General features: G+C 39.7%; 1 protein-coding gene across 7 annotated transcripts in view; it reads right to left on the bottom strand.

Annotated features, from left to right (window-relative positions):
- Nucleotides 1–25,930, bottom strand: part of PARD3B (par-3 family cell polarity regulator beta) — a 373,510-nt gene that overhangs the window by 191,274 nt on the left and 156,306 nt on the right. For all 7 annotated transcript variants that reach the window (XR_016468331.1, XM_090144157.1, XM_090144152.1 and 4 more), the window contains 5 exons: nt 25,454–25,579; nt 21,193–21,548; nt 19,483–19,622; nt 18,564–18,692; nt 7,170–7,355 (listed from right to left, as the gene is read on the bottom strand). Coding sequence is in view for 6 of the 7 variants with exons in the window: in XM_090144157.1 (XP_090000283.1) it covers nt 7,170–7,355; nt 18,564–18,692; nt 19,483–19,622; nt 21,193–21,548; nt 25,454–25,579 (937 nt within the window). In the remaining variant the exon portion in view is untranslated. The remainder of the gene's footprint in view (nt 1–7,169; nt 7,356–18,563; nt 18,693–19,482; nt 19,623–21,192; nt 21,549–25,453; nt 25,580–25,930) is intronic.

The following is a 25,930-nucleotide window of genomic DNA, read 5'->3' as shown; positions in this document are numbered from 1 at the left end:
TTTGAAGGCAGCAAAAAGCACGTGGTCGGCGCCGGGAGCTGGCAGCTTGTGGGCGGGCTGCTGAGGCAGCAGGGGTGGAGCTGGCCCAAATCGCGGTATAATTTAAACAGCTGGCCCTTATCTCTTGTACCTGACCTTGACTGCTCATTGGGAATTTAAAAGCAGCTCTTGGGAGGGCAGGAGCCGGCTCCTGCCCACATATCGCTCCAGGTGAGAACGAGGTGTTACCCGCCTTTGACACCGGAGAGGGTGGTCAGAGTGTGAACGCAGCCCACACTGCTCATACATTACTGCAGTAGCTGGTGTGGGAGTTGTGACTTGTGGCAGGACACATCAGTGCCTTGTCCTTGTCTTTGTTCAGGTGATCAGCTCTCCTACTGACAGACCTCGAGACCGCAGGTTCAAACATGGTCTCTACCAGGCGGCGGGCTTCCCCCAAGAGGACTGTGGCGACCCAGACACAGGGCCTGCCAAGAAATGTAGCAGTTCAGGTCTCTGGCTGTAGGGAGTGCCTGAGCCTGCTGCTGCCAGGGGAGAATGGGAAGGATGCCACTTGTGCAAGGTGCGAGCAGGTGGACGAGCTTCTCAGCCTGGTGGTGGAGCTTAGGGAGGAGGTAGGGAGATTAAGAGCCATCAGAGAGTGCGAGCGGGAGATAGACTGGTGGTGTGACTCTCTGCGTGAAAGACAGAGAGATTGCACCCCCCAAACAGCAGTGGACCCTCTCCCTTGCCACGATCGAAATGAGAGAGCTAATTTGAGGGCAGAGGAGGAATGGCATCAGGTCCCAGCTCGGCGATGCGGGCGACCCCCATCCCGACCTACCTCGGTTCCCCAGGTGCCTCTATGTAATAGGTTTGAAGCCCTGAAACTGGAGGGTGCGGTGGTTGAGGGTGAAGTGGGAGAACTGCCTCCAAGTGTTCCCAAGAGGAGGCATCCAGCTCCACGCTTAATAACTGCCTCCTCCAGAAAAGAAAGGAGGGTAATAGTCATAGGAGACTCCCTTCTAGAAGGAACAGAAGGCCCAATATGTCGGCCTGTCCCCACCCGCAGGGAAGTGTGCTGCCTCCCTGGGGCCCGAGTCAGGGATATTTCCAGGAAACTTCCTAGTTTGATTCGCAACTCCGATTATTATCCCTTATTGATAGTCCAGGCTGGCAGTGATGAGGTCACTGACGGAAGCCTGAGAACTATGAAAAATGACTTCAGGAGACTGGGGAGGTTAGTTGAAGGAACAGGCGTACAGGTAGTATTTGCCTGTATTCCTACAGTGGCAGGGAAGGACGCTGAGACGACCAGAAGAACACACCTTATAAACACATGGCTGAAAGGATGGTGCAAAAGTAAGAATTTTGAGTTCTTTGATCATGGGGCGGTCTACTCGGCTCCTGGCCTGGGGTCTGCTGATGGGTCTCACCTGTCTCGAAGGGGGAAACGGATCCTTGCCCAAGAGCTGGCAGGACTTGTAGAGAGGGCTTTAAACTAGATATGAAGGGGGTAGGGGATAAAACCAGGCCTGCTAGAGATGAGCCTGGGGGAGCGGCAATGGGATTAGGGATGAGGCGAGGGGCTCGGCTGAAGTGCATCTACACCAATGCACGCAGCATGGGCAACAAACAAGAAGAGTTGGAAGCCATGGTGCGGCAGGCAAACTATGACCTAGTCGCCATTACGGAAACATGGTGGGACTGCTCCCATGACTGGAGTGCTGCAATGGATGGCTACAAGCTCTTCAGGAAGGATAGGCAAGAAAGAAGGGGTGGTGGTGTGGCTCTGTATGTTAGGGAGTGTTTTGATGTTACTGAGCTTGTGGCTGGGGATGATAAGATTGAATCCCTATGGGTAAAGATCAGGGGAAGGGCTGACAAGGCAGATGTATTGGTGGGTGTCTGCTATAGACTGCCGAACCAGGATGAGGAGACAGATGAGGTGTTCTATGAGCAGCTGGCAGAAGCTGCGAGGTCGCCAGCCCTTGTCCTCATGGGGGACTTCAACTTCCCTGACATATGCTGGGAATTCAACGCAGCGCAGAAGAAGCAGTCTAGGAGGTTTCTGGAGTGTATAGAGGATAACTTTCTGATGCAGCTGGTGAGAGAGCCTACGAGAGGAGCTGCCCCGCTAGACCTGCTGTTCACAAACAGAGAAGGTCTGGTGGAAGATGTGGAGGTTGGGGGCTGTCTTGGACAGAGTGACCATGAGATGGTAGAGTTCTCAATTCTTGGTGGAGCCAGGAGGAAGAACAGCAAAACTGTTACCTTGGACTTCCGGAGGGCGGACTTTGAACTGTTTAGAAGACTAGTAGGGGGAGTCCCCTGGGATTCAGTCTTAGAGGGTAAAGGGGTCCAAGACAACTGGTTGCTCTTCAAGAAGGTAGTCTTACAGGCGCAGGAGCGGGCTGTCCCCCTGAGCTGCAAAATGAGCCGGCGGGGAAGGAGACCGGCGTGGATGAATAAGCAACTATTCTTGAAGCTCCGGGAGAAAAAGAGAATCTACCTCCTGTGGAAGAAGGGACGGGCAACTCAGAAAGAATACAGAGAAGTTGTTAAGATATGCAGGGAGAAAATCAGAAAGGCGAAAGCCCAGCTCGAGCTCGACCTGGCCACTGGAATAAAAAGAAACAAGAAATCCTTTTACAAATATATCAACAGTAAGAGGAGGACTAAGGAGAATCTCCATTCTTTACTGGATGAAGCCGGGAATGTGACTACTGAGGATAAAGAAAAGGCAGAGGTCCTGAATGCCTTCTTTACGTCTGTCTTTAAAGGTCAGACCAGTTATCCTCAGGATATTCCACTTTTCGACCAGGTGGTCTCGGCTGGAGACCAGACTAAACCACCCATGATTCAGAAGGAAACGGTCAGAGACCTTCTACTCCAACTGGACTGTCACAAGTCCATGGGGCCGGATGAGATTCACCCGAGAGTGCTGAGGGAACTGGCGGAGGTGATAGCCGAGCCGCTTTCCATCATCTATCAGCGCTCCTTGTTGACTGGTGAGGTACCAGAAGACTGGAGGCTTGCCAATGTGACTCCCATCTACAAGAAGGGCTGTAAGGAGGACCCGGGGAACTACAGGCCTGTTAGCCTGACCTCGGTGCCAGGGAAGGTTATGGAGCAGATTGTCTTGAAGGAGATCACGCGGCAAGTGCAGGACAACTGGAGCATCAGGTCTAGCCAGCATGGGTTCACGAAGGGTAGGTCCTGCTTGACCAACCTGATCTCCTTCTATGATCTAGTGACCCGCCTGGTGGATGAGGGAAAGGCTGTTGATGTAGTCTACCTAGACTTCAGCAAGGCCTTTGACACTGTCTCCCACAGTATTCTCCTGCAGAAGCTGGCAGCCCGTGGCTTGGACAGGTACACTCTTGGCTGGGTAAGGAACTGGCTGGAGGGTCGAGCCCAGAGAGTGGTGGTCAATGGAGCTAAATCCAGCTGGCGACCGGTCACGAGTGGTGTTCCCCAGGGGTCGGTGCTGGGGCCTGTCCTTTTCAATATTTTTATTGATGACCTGGATGAGGGCATTGAGTGCACCCTCAGTAAGTTTGCAGATGACACCAAGTTGGCTGGAAGTGTCGATCTGCCTGGGGGTAGCGAGGCCCTACAGAGAGATCTGGACAGGCTGGAGAGCTGGGCTGAAGCCAATGGGATGAGGTTTAATAAGACCAAATGCCGGGTTCTACACTTTGGCCACAGCAACCCCAAGCAACGCTACAGGCTTGGGGTGGAATGGCTTGAAGACTGTGTAGAGGAAATGGACCTGGGGGTGTTGGTTGACGCTCGGCTAAACATGAGCCAGCAGTGTGCCCGGGTGGCCAAGAAGGCCAATGGCATTCTGGCTTGTATCAGAAGCAGTGTGACCAGCAGGAGTAGGGAAGTAATTGTTCCCCTGTACTCAGCTCTGGTGAGGCCGCACCTTGAGTATTGTGTCCAGTTCTGGGCCCCTCACTGCAAGAAAGACATTGAGGCCCTGGAGCGTGTTCAAAGAAGGGCAACAAAGCTGGTGAGGGGTCTGGAGCACAGGCCTTATGAGGAGCGGCTGAGGGAGCTGGGATTGTTCAGTCTGGAGAAGAGGAGGCTCAGGGGAGACCTTATTGCTCTCTATAACTACCTGAAGGGAGGTTGTAACGAGCTGGGGGTCGGCCTCTTCTCTCGTGTAACTGGTGATAGGACTAGAGGGAATGGTTTCAAGCTTCGCCAGGGAAGATTCAGGCTGGATATTAGGAAATACTACTTCTCTGAAAGGGTGGTCAGGCACTGGAATGGGCTGCCCAGGGAGGTGGTGGAGTCACCGACCCTGGAGGTGTTCAAAGAACGTTTGGATGTTGTGTTGAGGGATATGGTTTAATGAGAACCATTGGTGACAGGTGGATGGTTGGACTGGATGATCTTATAGGTCTTTTCCAACCTTAGTGATTCTGTGATTCTGTGATTCTGTGATTCTGTATTAAAAGATTAGCTAGGAATAATTAGGAATTTTTTACTTTATTGGGTTTAGCAGCAAAAAGGTTTGGTATTTTTAAAAAAAATCTTTACCTAGCAACAAAACAAACAAACAAAACAAAAAAAACCCCCATTATTCATGAATCCTTTTACTAAGCTTTGCAATGCTACTAATATAACAGAGCTAGATTTGTCTACCAACATTTCAAAACAACAACAAAACCACACACTAAAATAATGGTGGCCTTTCTTCAGAATTTCAGTTCAATCTGATAGAAGTAACCATTCAGAACTGACTACATCGTACAAATAACTCCTCAGTTATTTCTCCAGCACAGTGGAGAAAGGCATTTAATGTATTGAAAACCTTTATACAGCATTAGAGGGACTAAACATTCACTTCAGCAATGAAGCAAATGTTTTCATCATCATATTACATGTTCTTCTGAGAACAAGTGTTAGCTGTATGGACAACACTGCTCCCTCCCAACCATCTCCAGTACCACCTAACAAAACTCACACCATCAAAAATCAGAGCACCTTTTAAGCTATAAATGCAGATATTAAGAAACAGTGAGAGAATTCTCATCACAGTAAGCATTACGATTTCCCCATGTTATACTTTCCCAAGAAAACTTCATACACTGGATTACAAATGCACATGCCTAAATCCCTAATACTTCATTTCAGAGACAATTACAATGAATAGCATGGGAAGATACTCTGGACAACTACTAGCTGGAAAGAAAGACTTTACGTTTAGAAACGTGTTGCAAGAAAGCTTTTAAAAGAAGGACAGTAAGAACACATTTAAATATCTATACAAAAATGTATGCACTTTTTTTTTTTTAACTTGATACAAGAAATTGTATTAATTGATAATACCAACTGATTTTGTTTTGCTCCAAATAAAGGTCCTGAGACAGGAGAAAGACAGCTGTTGTCTGTGTATGTGCCACAGTAAACCATGTCTTAAGATACTTCCCAAATGACTGTACTCTCTGAGTACTTGTATTAAACACATAGGAAAGGAGGTTCTTCAAGCAGTTCTGTCTAAAGCCAGAGCCCCAGCTATTCCCTCATTTGCTTTGTAGCCCACACTCATCTATCAATACACAGTTGCAGTTGGTGAAGAGTACAAGGGAGTACAGAGATGGGGTCACAGAACCACAGCTTATCGTGGGACAAAATAACATTCCAGACAAAGAATCCAGTGGTGCCAGCTGCACACTTACCTAGGTATGGGTAAGGAAGCCCTGCTTTATTAGTCTGCAAGATCTCTCAAAGCCAAAACTAACTGCTCTGGACTAACAGTTGGAAAAACAGAGTGTGGTAAACAGAAAGATCTTGAAATATGCTTATGCATCTCTGACATGGCAATGGTGTATGCTGTAAGATTGTATGGAATGTACATATGTATGAAAGACTAATGGAAATATGCCCACTGATGCTCCTGGGACATGAGCCCACATGCCTTGCAAGTCAAAACAATGAATTTACTTGTGGTGCCATATACTGGCATTGCAACTGGTGTGGATAATTATTCAGGGAACAGGGAGGTGGGAAAGCAAGGACAGCAGCTTCATCTTCACAGTAAAATGAGTTGTACTCTGTGGCAGACATGCATGAGTTTGTGCAGCTCTAATTTGCCAATCACACTTTAACGTGGTTCTGATATACACCAAGGAGATTATTTTATTCATTTGTCACTTAGCCCTGGAATTAATCACAGGCAGAGTTCTGTATTGCATGTATCAAGCTGTTGCTTTTCAAAAGATACTAGCTTTGAAATAACTGTGGGACTAGGACAGGTAACTAATAGGAGCTGGAAACATTCATATCAGAGCAAAAGCCTTGATGATTGCTATTTACCAAATATCATAAATAGGTTATTATGCTGTGAACTGTCTTACTCAGGAGGCTAATGTCTGTGAACGAATTGACATAAACTGAATTAAAAGGTATTTTTACAGAAAAGAGAACTGCAAGGAATTAGTGATGTAATGAGAAAAAAAGTTACATTATGGGTCCACAACAGCTACAGGTACTATGCTTTCAAATTAAGACTTTCTTAAAAGAATTCAAGATAGATACTTTTTTCAAGTTTTATCTGGAAAAAAATTAACAGATTTCCTAAAGCTTAGAAAGTAATCCAATCCTTCTTAATTAGAAACATACACTAGCTCTAGTACAACCCTAAGAGGGATTCATAATACTGTCACATACCAACTCAATCCACATGAGGAACAATTGGTAACTTCTGCACAGTTAATGCCAGGCTCAGATAAGCCATGCTGAGAGCAATAGTTTAAATATTTTATTAAATACATAATTCTTAACTTCACAGAATTGCCAGTTCATATTTTTTCATAAATTTTATTTTAATTGTTTTATGGGTCTGCCTATATTACTTTGGGAAGATAAAAAGCAGTGTAGGTTGACTGATAACTTCTCTGTCCCCAAGTCTAGCAGCACAGCAAACTTTCCCACTTCTTTCTGTGAGCTATAGGGAGTAATGGAGACAGCCTCTCCTCCCATCCCTCAATCTTCCTCCCCTGCCATCCCTCCAGTATCAAAATGCTCCACAGGTCTCCTTCGACTGACAGTTCCCCTAGAGGAGTTAGTGGCAAAAAGTTCCTCATTCACAGAAGATTTACCAAGACAAATTTGGGACCAAACACACAACTGTCAGAAATCTAATGCAACCACAGCCTGATCTATTTACTCCATACCTTAAAAGCAGCACCTCCGTGAATAACGGATTTGATGAAAATCCCAAGGTCAGCTCCAGTCTCCCGAGATTTGTTGCCTTTTAAGCTCACACCAAGTCCAGCAGAGCCAGAATCGTTCAGAGGAATCTCAAAGGTCAGCTGCTCTGTGGTTTCTGGAGAAAGAATACTGCAGTTTGGCTCTCCTTTCTGATGGAAAAAATAAAAATGAAAAAATGGGTGAAAATAGGGTACTAGCTGTATATATAGGCTCATGTAAGAAATACTTCTCTTTTCTGGAAAGTAGCCTGAAGAAATAGTGTTACAACCAACGGTGTATTTAGTAGACATTTGGTCACATGATGCAGCTTAAAATATGCTCTATTTAACAATAGCTAGGAATATGTCTAAGGAGAAGGTAAACTAGCTTAGTTTCACATGACCTAAAACTGATATTGCAGCAGAACATAAAACATTTATTTTAAACACAGCTGCATTAAAAATTTAAGCCATAAAACTCTGTCTTTACATGCAGCTCACAAACTGTAATGACAGTTGTACTGTTTAATTCCATTCCCCTCTGAAAATTGAATTACATCCTTAAAAAAAAATCCCTCCCTTAAGCCTGTCTGCAGAGGGAAGTGGGTGTAGCAAAAGTGAGGGTGAGAATCAAAAATGCAACTTATTCTGCACTAACTCCCTTTGTGCATACACTTATTTCACACAAAGGTTTTTCTGCCCCTCTGGTAAAGGCTGATGTAAAGATTTTACCTGTATTACGTTACTGCTTACAAGACTGCAAAGTGAAGTATCCAAAGCAAGGTAAGATCAGAAAGAACGTTACCATAGACTGTACCTGGTATTTTTTTGAGTTGCATGTTGCTGGTTGTGTTTGTTGTGTTGAGCTTTTTATTTTTATTTATTATTAAAGCAAGTTACAATCATGAGACTAAAGAAAAGATTCTTGTCTGAAATACTGCACTTCACAGAAATAAAACTAGAGAAAGAAGACTTACTATGGTGTAAAGTGTTGAAAGAAGATGCCATCTATTAGTATAAAAGACCTTATTACATCAAATTTTATTCCACACTTGTTTCTCCACATAACCTTAAAACAATCCACTGGCTTATTTTGTCATTTGGACATTTTCTCTTATTTGTAACAGTAGCATTCAAAAAAATAAGAAAAATGGGAATGTATAAACGTAAGTTGAAAAAGATTACTGAGGTCTGTTTTCAAAGGGCTTCTGTTGAGATATCAGACAGAAGCCACAGGCAAGCATCAGCTGGGCCAATCCTTCTTTCACCTAATGAGGAAGAATAACAACTTCCAGGCATTAAGCTGCAGTCCATACACTATCAATGCAACTGCCAACAAAGGTGCTAGCAGTACAGATGTTTTCTCATCAGCCAAAGCAGTTCTATATATTTTTTCATTTATTATAAGCAGAAACTAAAATTCTAAAGCAACAGTGAATAGAAACAGAAGCCACTAGGTATACTTGTATCCATTTCAGATGCACTTTCAATGATGAGAAGCAGCCACTGGTTATATAGAAACTGCATGACCAGAGAGCAAGGACTACAAACCTCAGTCCCAATACACATCACACTCAAAATTCTTCCCGGAATGTAGCTTACATGTTATTAAGTCAGTATAATTTGCCCATCTGCAAAACATAAAAATGACATAGCACTGACACTGATAGCAGTCTTGATGCCAGTGCTCACGTCTACCTGTGCTACACATCTGTTTTACTTCCCAGAAGTGGACAATTCCTTTACAGGTCTGTTACTTTTATTCATATCCTGAATGCAGTTTCTGAAAACCTACGAGTTCATACTTTACTTGTTTAGGCAATGCTGATCAACAATTTGGACGTGTTCCTGCTCTTTCTTCAAAACAATCAGTGCAAGGAGAGAAAAAAGAAAAAAATCTAACAAGCATTTTTGCATTTAATTTTCACGTGGTTTTGGAAGGAAGATTTTTGTGCCTTACCTCATTTTCCAAAACGCATGTGTACTTGTCAGAACTCTTAGGCCAGAACTACTGAAACAGCACATCCTGTCTGGATGTGGATGGAAAAAATCCTCCTTGGGTTTTCTCAAGGTCCTGGACACAGTATCTCTGGCCATCCTTCAGGACAATCCATTATGCATTACTTTCCTGGTTCCCTAGGCAAGCAGTTCCTACATGCTGCTGTCCTCAACATGAAGACCACATGCAGAGCAAGAAACAGAGTGGTGTGGATACTCCTGACAGGGACTATGGCTCTGACAGAGATCAGGAAACCCACTCCTGTGTGAGGGACTGTAGCCCAAGCAGAGGACCAGGTTGGAGCAGAGTAGAAGTGTGAGGAGAAAGGAACTACGTAAGGAACAATTAGTGGGGTGCATGTCACCAGAAAGCAGTTTTTCCCCTTAGAAGCTCCATGTTTCTCACTCTTCTCAACTTTTCTGGCATGGGAGCCTCCACAGGCCACCCCTCAGACATACTTCCTCCTAACATGCAAAGCTCCTAAAGAGTGCATGCTCTTTGCTACCATTCTCCTTCCTAAAGTTCTTTGAGAAACAGAAAATTCCATCATACAAAAGCCTTAGCAAATGTAAAGTTATTTTATCTATCACTGGAAAAAATCACTCATCTTCCATAAGTCCTTCACAAAGTGCTTCTTGTTCAACATACTAGAATTACATACATACATATATATATTAAAAAAAAAAACTTATAACCTCTCCTCTTCATTATTTATATTCAGTCTTACCCTAAAATCAGCAGAAGTTGAATTCCAGTAATGCTGAGCTTTGTTTAACTGTACTATCAAATATTTGTTACTCATGAGCAGTGGTGAATAACTTGGCAATGTCTGCACAGGGACGGTAACAGTAAAGGAGATGCTGATCTAAAAATGAGTAAACTCTGTCTTGATTCACTTAAAATTTGCATCCCCTACTCATTCTATGGCATCTGATAGCAAATGCCCGGGTGTTCAGTCTGTGACATCTTAAGACTCTTTAGTAAAAATCCAGGATAAAACCTTTCTTCTTTGTGAGAAAATGTGGAAAGAGAAAAAAAAAAAGGAGAGGGGGGGAGGGGAAGAGATGAACAGGATCAAAAATTTAATTTCATCACATGCTCCCTAAATAGTTTCAAATTATTACCCTGATGATCTTCACTTGCTCTTGAAAAGAGTGCCTTTTTAACAGTGACCAAAAAGAGCTCCATCCCTCCTTAAGTTAACAGCTCATCACTTAGCTGCTTCATTTGGACAGCTGATTTCATGAGTGATAGCCCTGTTCCTACATTATGCAAGTATGAATATTAAATGCTGCTAGTGACTCACAGAGCTGAATTCCCACTGCCTCTGTTTTACTGACATTGCTAAAACATTATCCCAAGGCATCAATACTTTACTATAGAGCAACCTCCATCAGCTGTGTTATGGCCTGGTAAAGCAAATCTTTTCCAACAGACTAAGTCTCACATTCTATTAGAAACATTTCTTACCTGAAAACCATCCTAGAATTTGAATTCACTCAAACAGAATGAATGAAACAAACAATACAAATACGTTTCTGGACCAAGAAAAGCTTCTTACAGTTGAATGCTATAAATGAGTCACTCAGCAATCACATCATGTATCAGCCATCACAAATGTTTCATACCTAAGCACTTCAGGAATTACATGATAATTTATCACTGATGTTATACTCCACTTCTTTGTTTAACCCTAATATGCAAGTAAGTACCACACAGCTGCTGACTCATTGCCCCTAAATTGGGGAAGAGAATTAGAAGGGCAAAAGTTGGAAAACCTGTAGGTAAAAATAAAGACAGTTTTGTAAGTTTGAAAAAAAGCTCAGAAAAAAAACCTAACACTTCACAGCAACAAAGCCAAGAAAAAATAAGAACAAGTGATGCAAAACACAACTGCTCACCACTATCCAAACAATGCCCAGCCTGCCCTGAGCTACCGCAGCCCCAGAGCAAACTCCCCTGCTCCTTTTTCCTCCACTTTTTATAAATGATCACCATGTTAAGTAGGATGGAATATCCCTTTGGTCAGTTTGGAGTCAGCTGTCCTGGCTGTGTCGCATCTCAGACTCTTGTGCATCCCCAGTCTGCTTGATGTTGGGATAGCTTGAGAAGCAGGAAAGGACCTAACCACGTGTAAGCAGTGCTCAGCAACTATTGTTTTCATTACAAATCCAGAACACACCATAATACAAATTAATACGAAGAAAATTAACTTTATCCCAGCAAAAAACAGTACATGTGTTGCAGACAAATGTGATTAACTCAAGCTAAATGATAAAATCTCAAGTTACAGGTTGCAAAGCAATGAAAACTCAAGATGGCCTTGAGGTGGACTGGCTTTGATGATAGATACATTGCAGCCAATAAAAGGGATTCAAAACTCTTAAGTATTAATAAAACATACTTAACAGTATTAAGGTAGAAGACACTTATAATCAGTCACCTGTGCTCTCTTTGCCCTTTCTTGGCAGGTCTTTCCTTCAGCTCAGCTAAATTTTAGTTCATCAGCTTTCAATGGCTTCCTCAGTTGCAAAAAGCTGACCTGCACATGCATTTTCCTAGTCCCCTCTGCAGCCTGGTCACATGCATTCTTTACTGCTCCAGCCTCAGCTCTTGCTGCAAAGCTCCATGTATCATCCAGCACTCCATAGTTTCTGAGTGCTCCCATCTGCTTAAGGATAACACGGGTTTCCTGTCTTCTTCCAGTGCTGTTTTACCAGCTCAGAGTGCAGCAGACAAAAGAAGAGGCAATTTTCCCACTTGCTGCACAGACTCAGCCATTAAACAGAGCAGAGCCAGCAATCAAACAGAAGCAAATGGTACATTCCTCACAAAGAAAATCAGGACAGGAGTGTTTTCGCATACCTAGTTATCTGCATGAAACTTCACTAAAATTGATTCTGATATTTACTGAATCACCATAAAACAGACAGAAAAGCTCAGAAGAATTTAAATGAAGGTGAGAGAATAGAGAGAGAACACTGAGTTTGCTAGATTTAAGAGTAGAAAACCTAATAATATGTACTAAATAACATTCAGCACCAGAGATGGAAAATCTTCATTTAAGAGTCTCGGGATACATTTGATTAATTGATGTTCTGCCAACAATTGTATTTAATTCTTAGAAGCATGTCTCTACCTCAGGTCTCTGATCTCTTAATTAAAAGGCTATAATAAGGGATTCTTAGAACATCTTAAAATTTTACTGGCATGTAATTAAGTGTCACCAACCAATTCCCAATCTTCTAAAGCAAAGATAAAATATATTTTTAGTCTTTCTTATTCCCGCAACACACAGACTGCTCAGTCACCACTGCAGACAGAACTGCAACCTCTGAAAAAAGTACTGTGCTCTGTAGTTTTTCCTCTGTGGTTAGTCCATGGTTATACCCATTCAATGCCGTGTCAATCCATCCAACTGCCATGGGACATCACTTTCAATTAGTCCTTTCATTTAATCTTACCACGCCTGCTCTCATTGACCACTGCACTTTTTATCTGTGGATTTATGGTAATCTAATGCATATCTCTCACTGGAAAGGTTGCCTTTTTATCCAATTGTTCTTCTGCCAAAAGAGAAGCTTAAAAAAAAAAATTAGCTCCCACTTAAGCCAGGAAGGAAATAGCATTTGTTTAACACAACAAGAGACCTTTCAGTACCTGCCTGATGCCCTTGACCAACACGCTATTATGGTCTCTCAGTATGCTGGCTGCCCCTTGCCTGGCTGCTCATTTCTGATAAGAGATGCCAACTCCCTGGAGTGCCTTTCAGAGCTGAGAGCAAAAGGCAAGAGACCCAGGAGGGTTATTTTCAAAGGCTTATGAAGGAAATAAGACATTTACATGCTTTGCAATTATTTTCTGCAAAAACCTGCAAAAGCTAAAGAGCAGTATTTAAATCGTGGCACCACATAACAATTATTGGCAAAAAAGCTTGAAAAGAAGTTAGTCGCACTATTCTCCATGTTCTTTCCAAGAGTCTGGGGACAATTAAGAAACCGACTCAATATAAAACATACACTGTATTTTGTCACAATCTAGTAAATTCTAGTAAACTGAAGTCATTCTTGCATGTATCTTCCTTTTAACAGATGCCTACGTAACAGCATCTTTAAGATCTGCATCCCATATTTCAATCAAAATGAAAAGGTCACTAATGGCACACCCTGCTTAGACAAGGCAAACAAAACAGTGCAAAATTGTATCTAGGTGAGAATTTTTAAAAATTCCAATTTTAATTATTTTATAATTATTACTATTATTAAAATATAATCATGTTTATATAATATTATTTTGTATATTAATAATATAATACATGTTATGATTACATTATATATTACACAGAATTATTTTTTAAAAAATAATATGCTTTAATTTAAAAAAAGAAATACTAATTACTTGAGCTATTTATTCCCCTTAGGTATGTTAGGGGCCCTCACCAAAAGCCAGAAGAAATGTAAATGAAGAGATAATTCTTGTCAAGCCTTCTGTTCATTGTGCCAGGAAAGAAGGGCAAATTCCTTTTGCTGTGCTACCTTCTAAAAGTGTCATCCCTTACTGATACATACTGGGAGCACAGTAACTACTTGACTATGCCTCAGTCTACAGCTCCCACTACTGCAAGCTAAAATGAACTAGTAACCATGTTTTGAGACACACAACCAGTGGAAGCTGAAAACCTTTGAGGGGCTTTGCACTCTGAAGACACGTTTGTGTAGACACCATCTGCATCGATTTCTCAACTACTACAAAAGAAATAGTATCTAATACCCTTATAATAAAACACTCTCTAAAAAAATCTTGAAAAAACCCAGGACTTTATCTGTGCTACTTACAAAGTAATTCAAAGTGGAAGATGCAACGTGTGTTCAAAATTTCCTTCTCTTCATTATGCAGAACAATTCAAGGACTGAATCTTCTGTGTTAATAAAATCCAGACTACATATATTGACCTATTTTTCTCAAGATTCTCTTACTTTGACTGCAGAGAACACAACAGGGAGCTGGTATTCTCTGGAATCAGTTTGTGATTTCTGTCAGATTTCTGTTGTCATTTCTGGTTTATCAGCATTAGAATCACTAGTTTGACCCAAAACAGGTGCAGAAATTCTTAAGTCTATATCTAAATCCCATTTACTACTTCCTGTGCATAAAAAGGCAAGAAACAATTAAAAGAAAATAACAGAAAATAAGCTCTGAATGTTAAATACAAAAAAGAGAAAATTTCAGGCAAATAAGTTCTCCTTCAGGCACACAAGTTCAAGGTGGTGGAAGGAATTAATTAGTGGAACACTGAAACATAAAAGTTAATCACACAGTGAGCAGAAAAACACGCTTAATTGAACTTAATTCCTTCCATCCTATACAGCGTATGTGTAAAAGACTCAAAGATCAACAGCTACATTACATAAATACTTCTTCTCCCAGCTTTTGTTTTACAAGTGCTGGCTTGTTCCTTTTCTTCCCCATTCTTTAAGGATCAGGGATTATGCCAAGAAACCATAGAAATTGTGATTACAAAAAACTGGTAAGCTGAAACTCAGAACAAATTATGTGCATGTAAAAATGTACACTATGTGCATGTCTGAAGAACAAATGCACCCAAATATTCTCAGTGCTATCTTAACTGTGGCAAGTGCAATACACAGACATCTCTCTGCCTGCGTGCAGAATATGCACTGGCCTGGAGGCTCATTAAAAAAAAAAAAAGCACCAAACAGGATCTGTAAAGAGTCTCCAGGAACTGCAGAGGGCAGTGGTATGGAATGGGTTACACCAGAGCTGCTCTCATTTAGCAGCGTTGCTTGTTTTACCAATATGTGGTGGATAGAGGAATAGAAAGAAGTGATCTTGATGTCATTATCAGTGGAAATATTACTTTCAGATCACAGTTTTCCTACAGAAAAACAAGATGCAACAAATATGCATGATCAAAACACCATTCTTTCAAAACGCAGAGCAATAGCCGCTGCTTGCAGTGCATCCTTTTTACTATGATGAGAGCTGGAAAATCCAAACCAGTTAAGACAGTTTCTCTCTGTAATATTAACCATCCTCCAGAAAACAAATCACTGTTAAACAGCTTAAAATCCAAATGCACCTTACAGAATGTGCTAATCACTGGCCACTCTGCTATAATTAAGTGAAGCAAGAGCTTCCCCTGAGTTTTGGAATCAGTTCCCTGCTCAGCTGCTACGTTGTCAACAGCTGGCATGAATTACAGGGAACATTTGGCTAACTGGATAATAAGGAGAACAGCCTGTGGTTGGTCCAAATTCTACTTCACCGATCTGCTTCAATCAAAAAAAAATCTCATTACATCCTCCTGTTTTTGTTTTTTTTTGTTGTTGTTGTTGTTGTTGTTGTTCTTTTTTTTTTCCTTTCTTTTTTTTTTTTTTAAGTAATACCAATTCTACAAAAATTGGGTTTTCTGTTTTATTCCCTCATTATGTGCAAACAATGTAACTGTACAGCTCAGATGTTGCATGACCCAGTGTAACTGAAGCTACAATTCTCTATAATTTAATAACACTGTTTGCAACACTCACTCATTCTCACTCACATCACATCCTTCTCTGCTGGTCTGGTAAAGGTTTGTTACTCTGCTTTTCTGTTTGCTAGCAATTCATCAGCACACATGACCAGAACAAAGCCCCAACCTCTGCTCCCATGTAGCTTATGGCAGAGCAAGTATTTGCGAGACCAAGCTTTCTCCAAACAATAGATTTGTTATGAGGTAAAGACAAATTATATTACTATAGATCAACACAAACAAATGCCACCCTTCATTACTCTGCTACATTATTTGATTTGTGCCCATGCAGCCATCAAATTCTTTCCAGAAAACAACATAGGAACCAAGTTCAAGTGCAGCAACATGCTTGAAAGCAGTTCTGTGCATGGGTTCTAATGGGTCCAAGCTCCAGAGGTATCCTTGCTGTGGAGAGATTTACTAGGTGGTCTTTCTCTGTTCCTTAAAATCAGTGACAGGGAATCTAAAGAAAATAGTTCTTCAGATTACACCAAAGTCCCTAGAGAACTGTTCAAATCAAGAACAAGTCTGATATAAAGCAATTACCCTACTACTGTCAAGCGTTAACAAAATTCCCATGTTTTTAGGTAAACTCTGCAAGCATGTTACGTAGTCTGAGCATGCTGTTATAAATGCCCTTGAAAAATATTGGATTATCCACTGCCTCTCTTTCCAAGAACAAACATTTGAAGTGCAGGATTTTTTGTCCACTTTGATCAAAACAGCTCTGTAACTTTCAAGTTAGGAGAGGATTAGTCTAATGAAATATCACAGCTAAAGTTGGAAACAAAGAAGCTGATTTTTATTTCAAAATTTTCACTAAGACCATTCTCAGATGTCTTACATGAACCCTAACAAGAATCATGTTAGTAACAACATCCAGTAGTTCAGTGCTATGTTAACAAACACTTCTGTCATGAGCTACCTAACAGATGTTGCTGAAAGGCTTTTTAATTCAGAAGGGCTTATTCCATAAAGTTATCTAATGTGTTTCAGTATCTCACATTTGTATTATGTTGTATTTGGTTGGAACAAAAGGAAACACAGAACAGTACTAGAACTCGCATATCATCACTGTTACTGTGAGGGCCATCACTTGTGCATCATTCTTCGCAGAGAAAGCAATCTAAGCAAAGGTCAAGACAGCAGGATAAATGTGGCCACTTTCTACATTTCAATCATGCCATTCAAAAGTAAGTCACCTTTTGAAAGGCAGTTAATCCTTGCTGTAGGGGCTAGAATTTAATAGAAGGCAACTGGGGAAGGTAAAAATTATAAACAGCTTTTAGATTCTTCCAGCCTGCTATACCCACATACTGCTAACAGTGATTTCTGAGATAATTTGGACTACAACACTATAGAAGAATAATGTGTAATGCTGAGGGAAGAGAAGAAAAAAACAATACACACTTTAGAAAAAGTGCATTTTCCAAGTGATGTGCTTTGTAACTTAAAACCACTTAAAAAAAACAACAAAACTTGATGAGTCACCTCTTCAAAAAAACAATCTCAAATTTAGAAGAGATGGTAAAGGAAAAGAAATCTTAAATGTTACAGCTTATTTAGTACTTGAGTCTCAGAAACGTCCCTACGATTTACAAAGACAATGATACCACAGCACAGGGCTTCCTAAACAGAACTTCACAATGACCAACTTCTCTCTTTTAGGAACCACTGACGAGGAGTGTTCAACAAACTTGAGATAGGGCTCAATATACTCTGCCATTATTCTCCTCCAAAATTACTCAGTTGGAACAAGAAAAGGAAACCAAAAACAGTTTTGTTAAGACACTTCACAATTGCTCTATTACAGGAAAATACAGGCACCAGAAACACAAGAGAAAAGGCTCACATGACAGAATCTGAACTCCTTTCCAGCTTCTCCTCTTACCAGAGGCAGCGGACGCCTTTACCTCAACAAGGCCCATCCCATAACAAAGAAACAAAAGGAAAACCATCAGCAGTGGTTTGTGAGAAAGCATCATACTGGATAATTTCTGTAGAAGGTTCTGCTAACAATGTAAAGGAAGATGCCTCCTTCTCCCTTTTTGCTTTTCACTTCAGAAAAGAATCAAGGCGGGTTTGTGTTCTTTTGAGATAAAGAGAGACAAAAGCAGGAAATGCTCTCCTCCTTCCTTTATCCCAAGAACTTCTTAATGAAAGGTCAAGTATAGCCATCAATCATGATAAGGAAGAGGGACCAAAGAGATGACCTTCTTTGAGGGGAAACAAGTACATATCAGATAGCACTTATGCACTGATATAGTCCTCCTATGACCATGCGAGACAAAAGAGAACAGTTTCATGCCCACATTAAAAAGAAAAGTGAAAATTAAGCACTAGAGATAAGCTCTGGGATGTCTGATTTTCTACCATTATGTCAGACAGATGCAGTCAAGCAAAAGCTCACTTCCAAAATTTGTCAGGAACACAATTGAACGCTACCCCTCACTGCTTCTGCAGTTTCGCAGCCCAGATTAGAAGATTCATCACCTGGGGTCAGCCACCATCACTAGCTTGTTACTGATAAATTGCAGGACTCATCACATGCACTTTAAACAGCTTTAAAGTTTGTTCTCTTTCAGAAAAGCAACAATCTGCTTTCAGTCATGCTTGACCTCACTGTTACAAAATTCATTTAACATATTCCACTGTGAATGATGCTTATGATGTAATTTCTGGGAAGAAAGTAGATAAAATCAAATATAAGTAGTTCACCAAAGCAAGACTTGTTGACTTATCCTTTGCTAGCTTTCTCAGCCAACATCAGTCAACTTCTATTTCCCGGGCTAGTTTTAAAACATAGGGCTTCCTTTCAATACCACTCTTGAGGAAAAAACAAGTTTACCAGCTCTCGAGGTAGAAAGGCCTCCTCCTGACGAGCTACGATCAGACAGACAGTTTCCCCTTGCTTTGTGCTCCTCAGCATAGCTACAAGCTCTTCCTGTGTCCTGCCAGTGATGTCCCGTCCATTCACCTGCCAGACACAAAAGAGGATACCACAACTGTATGTATTTTTTTTTAAAATCATTTTCTCCCCATCTAATGCAGGTGCATTTGTTGACTGAGAGCAAATAATTAGCAATAGCTCTATCACTGTCTCTCCCGACCCTGCAGAAGTTACTTAACCTTTTTTTCTCATTTTTACCATCTGTTAAAGCAGGTCTGTGGTACTTACCCACCTTGCAGGGGGTTTGTGAGGCTTAATTAGTTTCTAAAGCACTTTGAAGATGAAAAGTACAAAAACAAGACCTAAGTATTATTAAAACTGTTTACCTTAAGAGCTTTTTGAGGTTACTAAGTAGAAATAATCCATTAGATAATGAAATTGTAAGTCACAATCTATCTGAAAATTTTAAAAGTCCAATTTGAGCAAAATTGCTTTAAAATGAGCACTTTACCACCTCAATATTAATCAGATTTTGGACATGTCTGAAGAGGCAATATATGCTTTTTTTTCTAAACTGATGTATTTACCTGCTTGAAGAACCTGTGAGTTAGATTTCCCTTATACTACTGTTCCATGGACCCCCGTACACATCAACTTTTTCTAAATTGTAGTATAGAAAACTTGTTGACAAATAGGACAAAAGCCTTGATACATTTTATCAACATCAAGAATTTCAATTCCGTACATCAGTAGTACGTACAGAAAATAGAGCATGTCTGTTAAAACCAAAGAATCATAAAATTCATAGAATCACAGAACCATAGAAAACCAAAGATCAAGATACATCAACGCAAGTAAAATGAACGTTTATCCTAACCTCCAGGATCCTGTCGCCTGACTGCAAACGACCATCTTTTACTGCTGCGCCTTTTGGTAAAATATTCTTCACAAAAATAGGACCAGGACCATGTACTGAAGAGTCCCTGGTAACCACAGTGAAACCAAGTCCCTCAGGACCTAGGATGTCAGACAAAGAATTTCCAGCATAAGTTATAACAACCAAACGATGATCATGAAAATAAGTAATCAATGTCAGTAACGTATCACAGGTGCTCATTTGAGTTAGCTCTTAAAAAAGCAAAAGTAAACAAAAAGCTGTAAACATGAACCTATTTTCTGCACAGAATAATTTTATTAATGTCAGAACATACATGCTTAAATCCTCTGGCAACAACTACAGATGGAAATGCTTTTGGATAACCCACAATAATACGGGACAAACCAGAACTCTCATTTTAAAAAGCATACCTTTTCTGTAAGTGGTTTTATTGTCACCTTGCACATTAGTGTCAATAGTCATTCCAATAATTCAAGAGCAATTAGAATTTCTTACTTATAAGCATAAATATAATTTAGGAGGGCTTTACTGAAAGTTAGTGAAAAACAGAAAATGTCACATGGTTTGCATGTGAAAGCTGCTGACTGTATGCTGTTAAGAAAAGACAAGTGTTTTAAAGCTGCCTTTAGTGAAGGCATTTTGTACTTGGAAATAAACAACCTCAAGTGTTAATAGATAACTGTTATTTATTAATAAATAATTATGTTGTAAAGTCTATATTAAGAATTATTGATTAAAGGTCACTAAAATCACCCAAGAATAGCAGGGGCCATCAAGATCTTTCTTTCAGTGAGCGTATTTGCTACCTATGTAGACTAGTATTCAGATATGTCAGTATCACATTCCTATCATTCCTAAAAATAAAAATTGTAATTCCAAAATCAAAAACATTGCATCTAGAACAGTAAAAATTCTGAAGTAGGTTTTAGAAACATAAAGCTAAAAAGTTCAGAAGGAAACATGAGTTATTTAAGTTAAAAAATAGCAAAAATTAAGAAATGACAGCTTGATTACATTCATTATGTGTTAAAAGAATAAAGTTACAATTTTTAAAAAGGTCACTTCTAGCATCAAATTTAACTCCCAGACAAATCAGAGACAGAAATTAAACAGAAAATGTAAATGCTAATTGGGATCTGCTTAAGCACACTTTACTGGATTGCATAAACCTGCTGTTCCATGCAAAGACAGACATCTGCATGGAGTAGCAATTAAGAACATGCACACAAAAACCGGGATACTGATAGCAAGAAAAAAAAAAAAACAGATAAAAAGATACAGTTTGCAGAAAATAAGAAGGAGAAAGACAAAATTTATAATCAACATGAAACAGAGCAGAGTATTTTGTAAATGTATTTCACAAATATCCTAACTACTGGTCTATTAGCAGATATGAATAAAAAGTAATGAATATCAGTAGCAGAATGTTCAAATGCCTGTCTTGGGAAAAGGCTGAACAACTACTTCATGTCACATGATGTTAATCAAACACCTTCCACATAACCTGTGAGTTCAGATAATGCTTCTAAAATTTATAGGAAAGCTGACCACTGAGAACATTACTGTTAACATTCTTCTACCTTTTGGAACTTTGAAACCAAAAATAACTTGCTTGTACATTCAACGTCACCAGTTCAGTTAAAAGCTGAAGTATCAATGCTACAGAAAAAAACATCTCCAAAGATTTACCTTTTTTCAGGTCTATCTTTATTTTCTTTGCATTTTTTTTATTGCCAAAGCCCATAAGGGGAGACAGTGAGGGTGAAGATGGTTTTCTACCCAGACGTGGGAGGTTGGGGCTCTTAGCTTGTAGCGTTGCCTGTACACCAGCATCCAAGCTGCCTGCTCCAGAAAGGTTAATTGTTTTCAGAGTAGGTTTCGGATGAACGGGAGGTGGAATCTTTGTTTTTGGAACAACTTCATCATTATGCAGAAAACAAAGGGGAGCAATAGCAGACTTCTCGTATTGTTCTCGATTATAAGGAGGAAGGACTTCCAAAATGACATTTTGAAATTTCATTGCCTGGCGGAAGATGTCCTGAGCCCTTTAAAAGAAAGACATGAAAATTCACATAGCAAACCAGAAAATAAGGGCAATGTTTGAAGTTGTTTACAGAGAAAAAGACAAAAATGTATCTTAAATGTGGGCAAATAACATTACCTTCATATCTGCACAATCACTTTTCTAAAAAGCAAGCATGAAATAAGACTTCTATACCATAACATTTCCTTAAGTTTCAAGTAGGCATATCACATCACATAGGATTCCTATGGTGCTAAAAACACATCAGAGTATAAAGTAATATAATTCTCCATGCAGAACACCAGGCAGTGGAGTTCTGATGGCAGAAACTCATCAAAAGTTTGCTATATGCTTGATGGCCCACAGCCAAAAAGGTCACTTTGCTCTCATGAATACATCTATCCTAATGAAGCTCAAGACTCCAGTTACTCTACCAGAGAGTAACTGCCCCTCAAATTCCTCCATCATCTGCTGTCTGACTCAACAGCAATTTAAAAAAAAAAAAAAAAAAAAAAAAAGGGAGTATGGAAAGCATGGACGTGTTCAGAAGAAACATGGTGACTATAAATGGTGCAATAAAAAAAATGGTGGCATGTGATACACAAATATCAGAAGAAACATGACGACTGCTAAATGAGCAATCATTTGTGCATTTCTACATAAATGAGCAAGTAGATGCCACTCACACTTTTCAAGCAGTAACTTCTTGTAAATGTGGATACTTGGACTTAATCAATGGCTTTATAGGTGTGCATAAGTATAGGACCAGGAACTGTGTTAGAGTATTTCATGAAACTGCTCCTCTTGACCTGATGTATGGTAACAATACAATTTTGGACTACTCATTCATTGCAAGGCAATTAAGACACAGCTTGGCCAAAACAACTGCTCATACACAGTCTCCCCTGGATTTTGAACAACCCATAGACTCTGTCAACCAAGACATTCTGTGAACACTGGATTCTAAAGGAACAAAGGAGATTTCTTTCTATGCTTTCCTTTCCCATTTTCTAAGGGTTTAACTGAAGCAAACTGAGAGAGTCTTTCCACACTGCAGAAGACAACTCAAATGCAAATACAAACAGTAGCTGAAGCATGTTCTGGGAAAGAAAAAACCTGTTTTGAGGGGATTTTGTTTTTGGCAACATGAAGACACAGAAGTCACATGAAATCTCCAGGAAAACAATCAATGCATAGAAAATAGATAAAATAGAGAAAATAGATAGAAAAACCTTGACTATACTGAATGTACATGCAACAGTTGTCAGAATAATTGTATTCACTGACAGGAGACAATGCCAGAAGAGAAACATCAAGCACGGAGAAGAAAGGTAGCAGGAAGAGTGTTGTGGGAAGGTATTCTATCAGATTCCCTCTTGAGAATTAGATGTCAACAAAACTCTAACTGCACTACCCCTGTGTGTCTGCAGGGATTACAGGTTTCCAAGGACAGACCTTAAACTGATCTTAAAAATCACTGCATGCTCACATCACAAGGATGCGAAGTCTTTAACTGGGTTTCTCTTGGTCCTCATCTTCATCCTTGCAAGCATCTGCTTGGCCACATTGTTGGAAAGTAATTTAATAATTCAGTTTCAGCGGATGAATATTTTAAATATATGAAAGAGAAAATGTAAGATGTCTTACAAGCAAAAAAAATAGTAGAAATAACACAAGCCATCCTTTGGGAAAGCCTAAATGCAGTCTTCAGGGGCAAAATAACTAGCTGTACTTCAAAGAGAAAGAATAATGGATGGATAAATTTACATTTCTGGAGACCCCAAACACACACTTTAAAGAAATAAGGGAGTCAATTAGAAGAGGTGCTAGAAGCTCTGCAACACAACAGAATGCAATTAAATAGATTAAGCAAATGAAAAAGCAGACCAGTAGTTCTAATACACAAAAATATCATAAACATGGGAATATAGGAAGCAGGCTGTTGCTATGACGGCTGTAGAAGCAGCAATCATCAGGAGCAATACTGTAAAGCCACTGCTGAAAATGGAAGGAGACAGTACGTAACAAACTCCGTCGAAGGTTAAAAGAGCTTTTACAAAGATTATGAAGAACTGCCAGATCGAAAGTAGCAAACAGATTTTCCTCTCAAAGAAGAATCTGATGAGCCTTTCTAGGTCAGTAGTCATCAGGATAACACTACTTCATACTCACTGGAATTGCTGCAACTTGGACTTCTGTCAGGTTAGTAGAACTACGTCATGCCATATAAAAATCAAAAGGCATACTCATGGGATTAATTTCAGTCTAGAAAGGTTCTTTTTCTCTAGTCATTAGCAGCAGTCAAAGAACAGAAAGGATGCAGAAGGCCGTTCTGGAAGGAGTACAATAGGCCATGGGACATAGAGGTTACAGCTTGTCCAAAGTTTTCTCCCCAGCTCTCAAATGAACATACTGCAGATGCAGTCCTCAATACCCACATTTTTTTTTCTCTGATCCAAGACCACTGCTGACCACACTACTTTTCATTATAACATATGCTCCTCAGGAGGGTGACTGATTAGACTTTAGTCACTTCTGCTCTCCTGATGACAAAGATTGTCTAAGACAACTGGTTTCTCTGTTCACATAAATAACCCCTCCAACTCCCACAATCTTTCACAAACGTGGAGAAAGAGAGTGTTCTGCATTTCTCATTTTGAAGGGAAACCTGACAGAGAATTGGAAATTTTGCTGCAGTATTTCCAAGTGTTCCAAAATAGAGTAACCTTATGGAAAAAACACAGAGTCCTCAGACCTGAATACATCTTTTATGCTTTGAATGTCTTTGGAAAACTAGTTAAATTCTGAAGAGAATACAAAGGAGACAAGTATGTAAACAAATATACAATTTTGAAAAAGGGAGATTTTGTTCAGGGAGTCTCATTTGAGACTCTTTATTACAAAACTGCACAGATAAAGCAATCATATTTTCACATTTAAATTTTGAGAATCATAGTAATTTAGGCAGAAATTCTCCACCTCGGCTGTAAGAGAATAGCATATACAGTATTACATCAGGATGTTTTTATCACCAGTCATTCAGAAAGCAGTTACCTGGAAAACCTGTTAGGAGGAAAAATGCAAAGCCACAGAAACACCTACTACCAACTATGCTAGTTTTATCAAAGCCTATTTTGCAAATACTTACCCTTAAAAACAAAATCACGTGTTTGATTTTAGTCTAGATACCTTGAATGTTCAGCTTACTGTTCAGAAAGTTAAGCCTCAACTACTTTGAGATCTCAATAGGTTTTTGTTATATCATAAACAAACACTCAGCTGTCTAAACATATGGATTAGAAGATAAAAACAAATTACTATTTAATTACTACAGCAAATATCTGAAATTTGAGAGGCTAGTCTTTCTTGCAACAATGTCACTAACTCATAGCCAATCAAAGCAACTTGTTACGTAAAGTAATTTGAGATGAATAGTAAATGTCAACAGATTTTCAATAAAAGTCATAAAACGGTGAGATTTAACCATAAACCTCAACCAATCAGTTTGACAGTACTAGCATTTCTAAAAACCTAAATGCTGAAAAAGACACAGCACCAGAAAAATCTCATCACCTTTGCAAAAGAACATTGAAAAACATTCTGCAAAGTTGATTCATTCTGAAGTTCCTTGAAGAATAAATTACAAAGAAAATACACAACAACAGAAGAATTAGAAAGCGAAGATAACTATAAAGAAAAACAACAACCCTTGAAGTCATTTAAATTAAGTAAGCAGAATAAGTTCACAAAGGCTACAAGAAAATTCTTGTCCTCAATTTCCACCTTTTTTTTGAGGGTGTTTCTGCCAAATCACAATTGTATAGTCATTATATTCAAAATAAATATAAATTTGCATGAACCATTTCAATAAACTCAGCATTGTATAAAATCCCCGTTAGCTAGAAATATCAGTAAAACAGCACTCACTGTGCAAATGTTTTATCTATGAGGTCCACATTGTTGATCTTCACAATGCATTCATTCTCATGGAAAAGCCCATCACGCCTAGATCTACTATTTTCTTCAATACCACGGATAAAAAGTCCCAGCATCCTAAATGGAGGGGGGAAAAAAACCTATCCTTATTCTGCTGAAATTATTTTAGAGCAATCAAATACACATATTAATCTTCACTTGAGATATGACTTGAGATAGAGAAGACCACAATGAATTGCTTAACCTAAAGAAAGGATTTTCCATTCTTGCTTCAATTCACAGGAGACTGTAAGACATGCCTATAAAAATTGTTGGACATTAATGCTATCCTACACGCTAGAACTTCAAAAAGCATTAAATCCTGCAAGTCATACTTGGATATATGGAAGAAAACCCTGCAATCTCTACATCTAGATAAACAGTTATTTGTACTTTATGCAACACAGGTCTGTCACCAAGATTAAACTG

This window comes from Phasianus colchicus, chromosome 7 (assembly GCF_987193195.1).
Source record: "Phasianus colchicus chromosome 7, bPhaCol1.hap1.1, whole genome shotgun sequence".
Lineage (NCBI taxonomy): Eukaryota > Metazoa > Chordata > Aves > Galliformes > Phasianidae > Phasianus > Phasianus colchicus.
The sequence above is the reverse complement of the archived record's forward strand: the minus strand, read 5'-3'. Positions and strand labels throughout refer to the sequence as shown.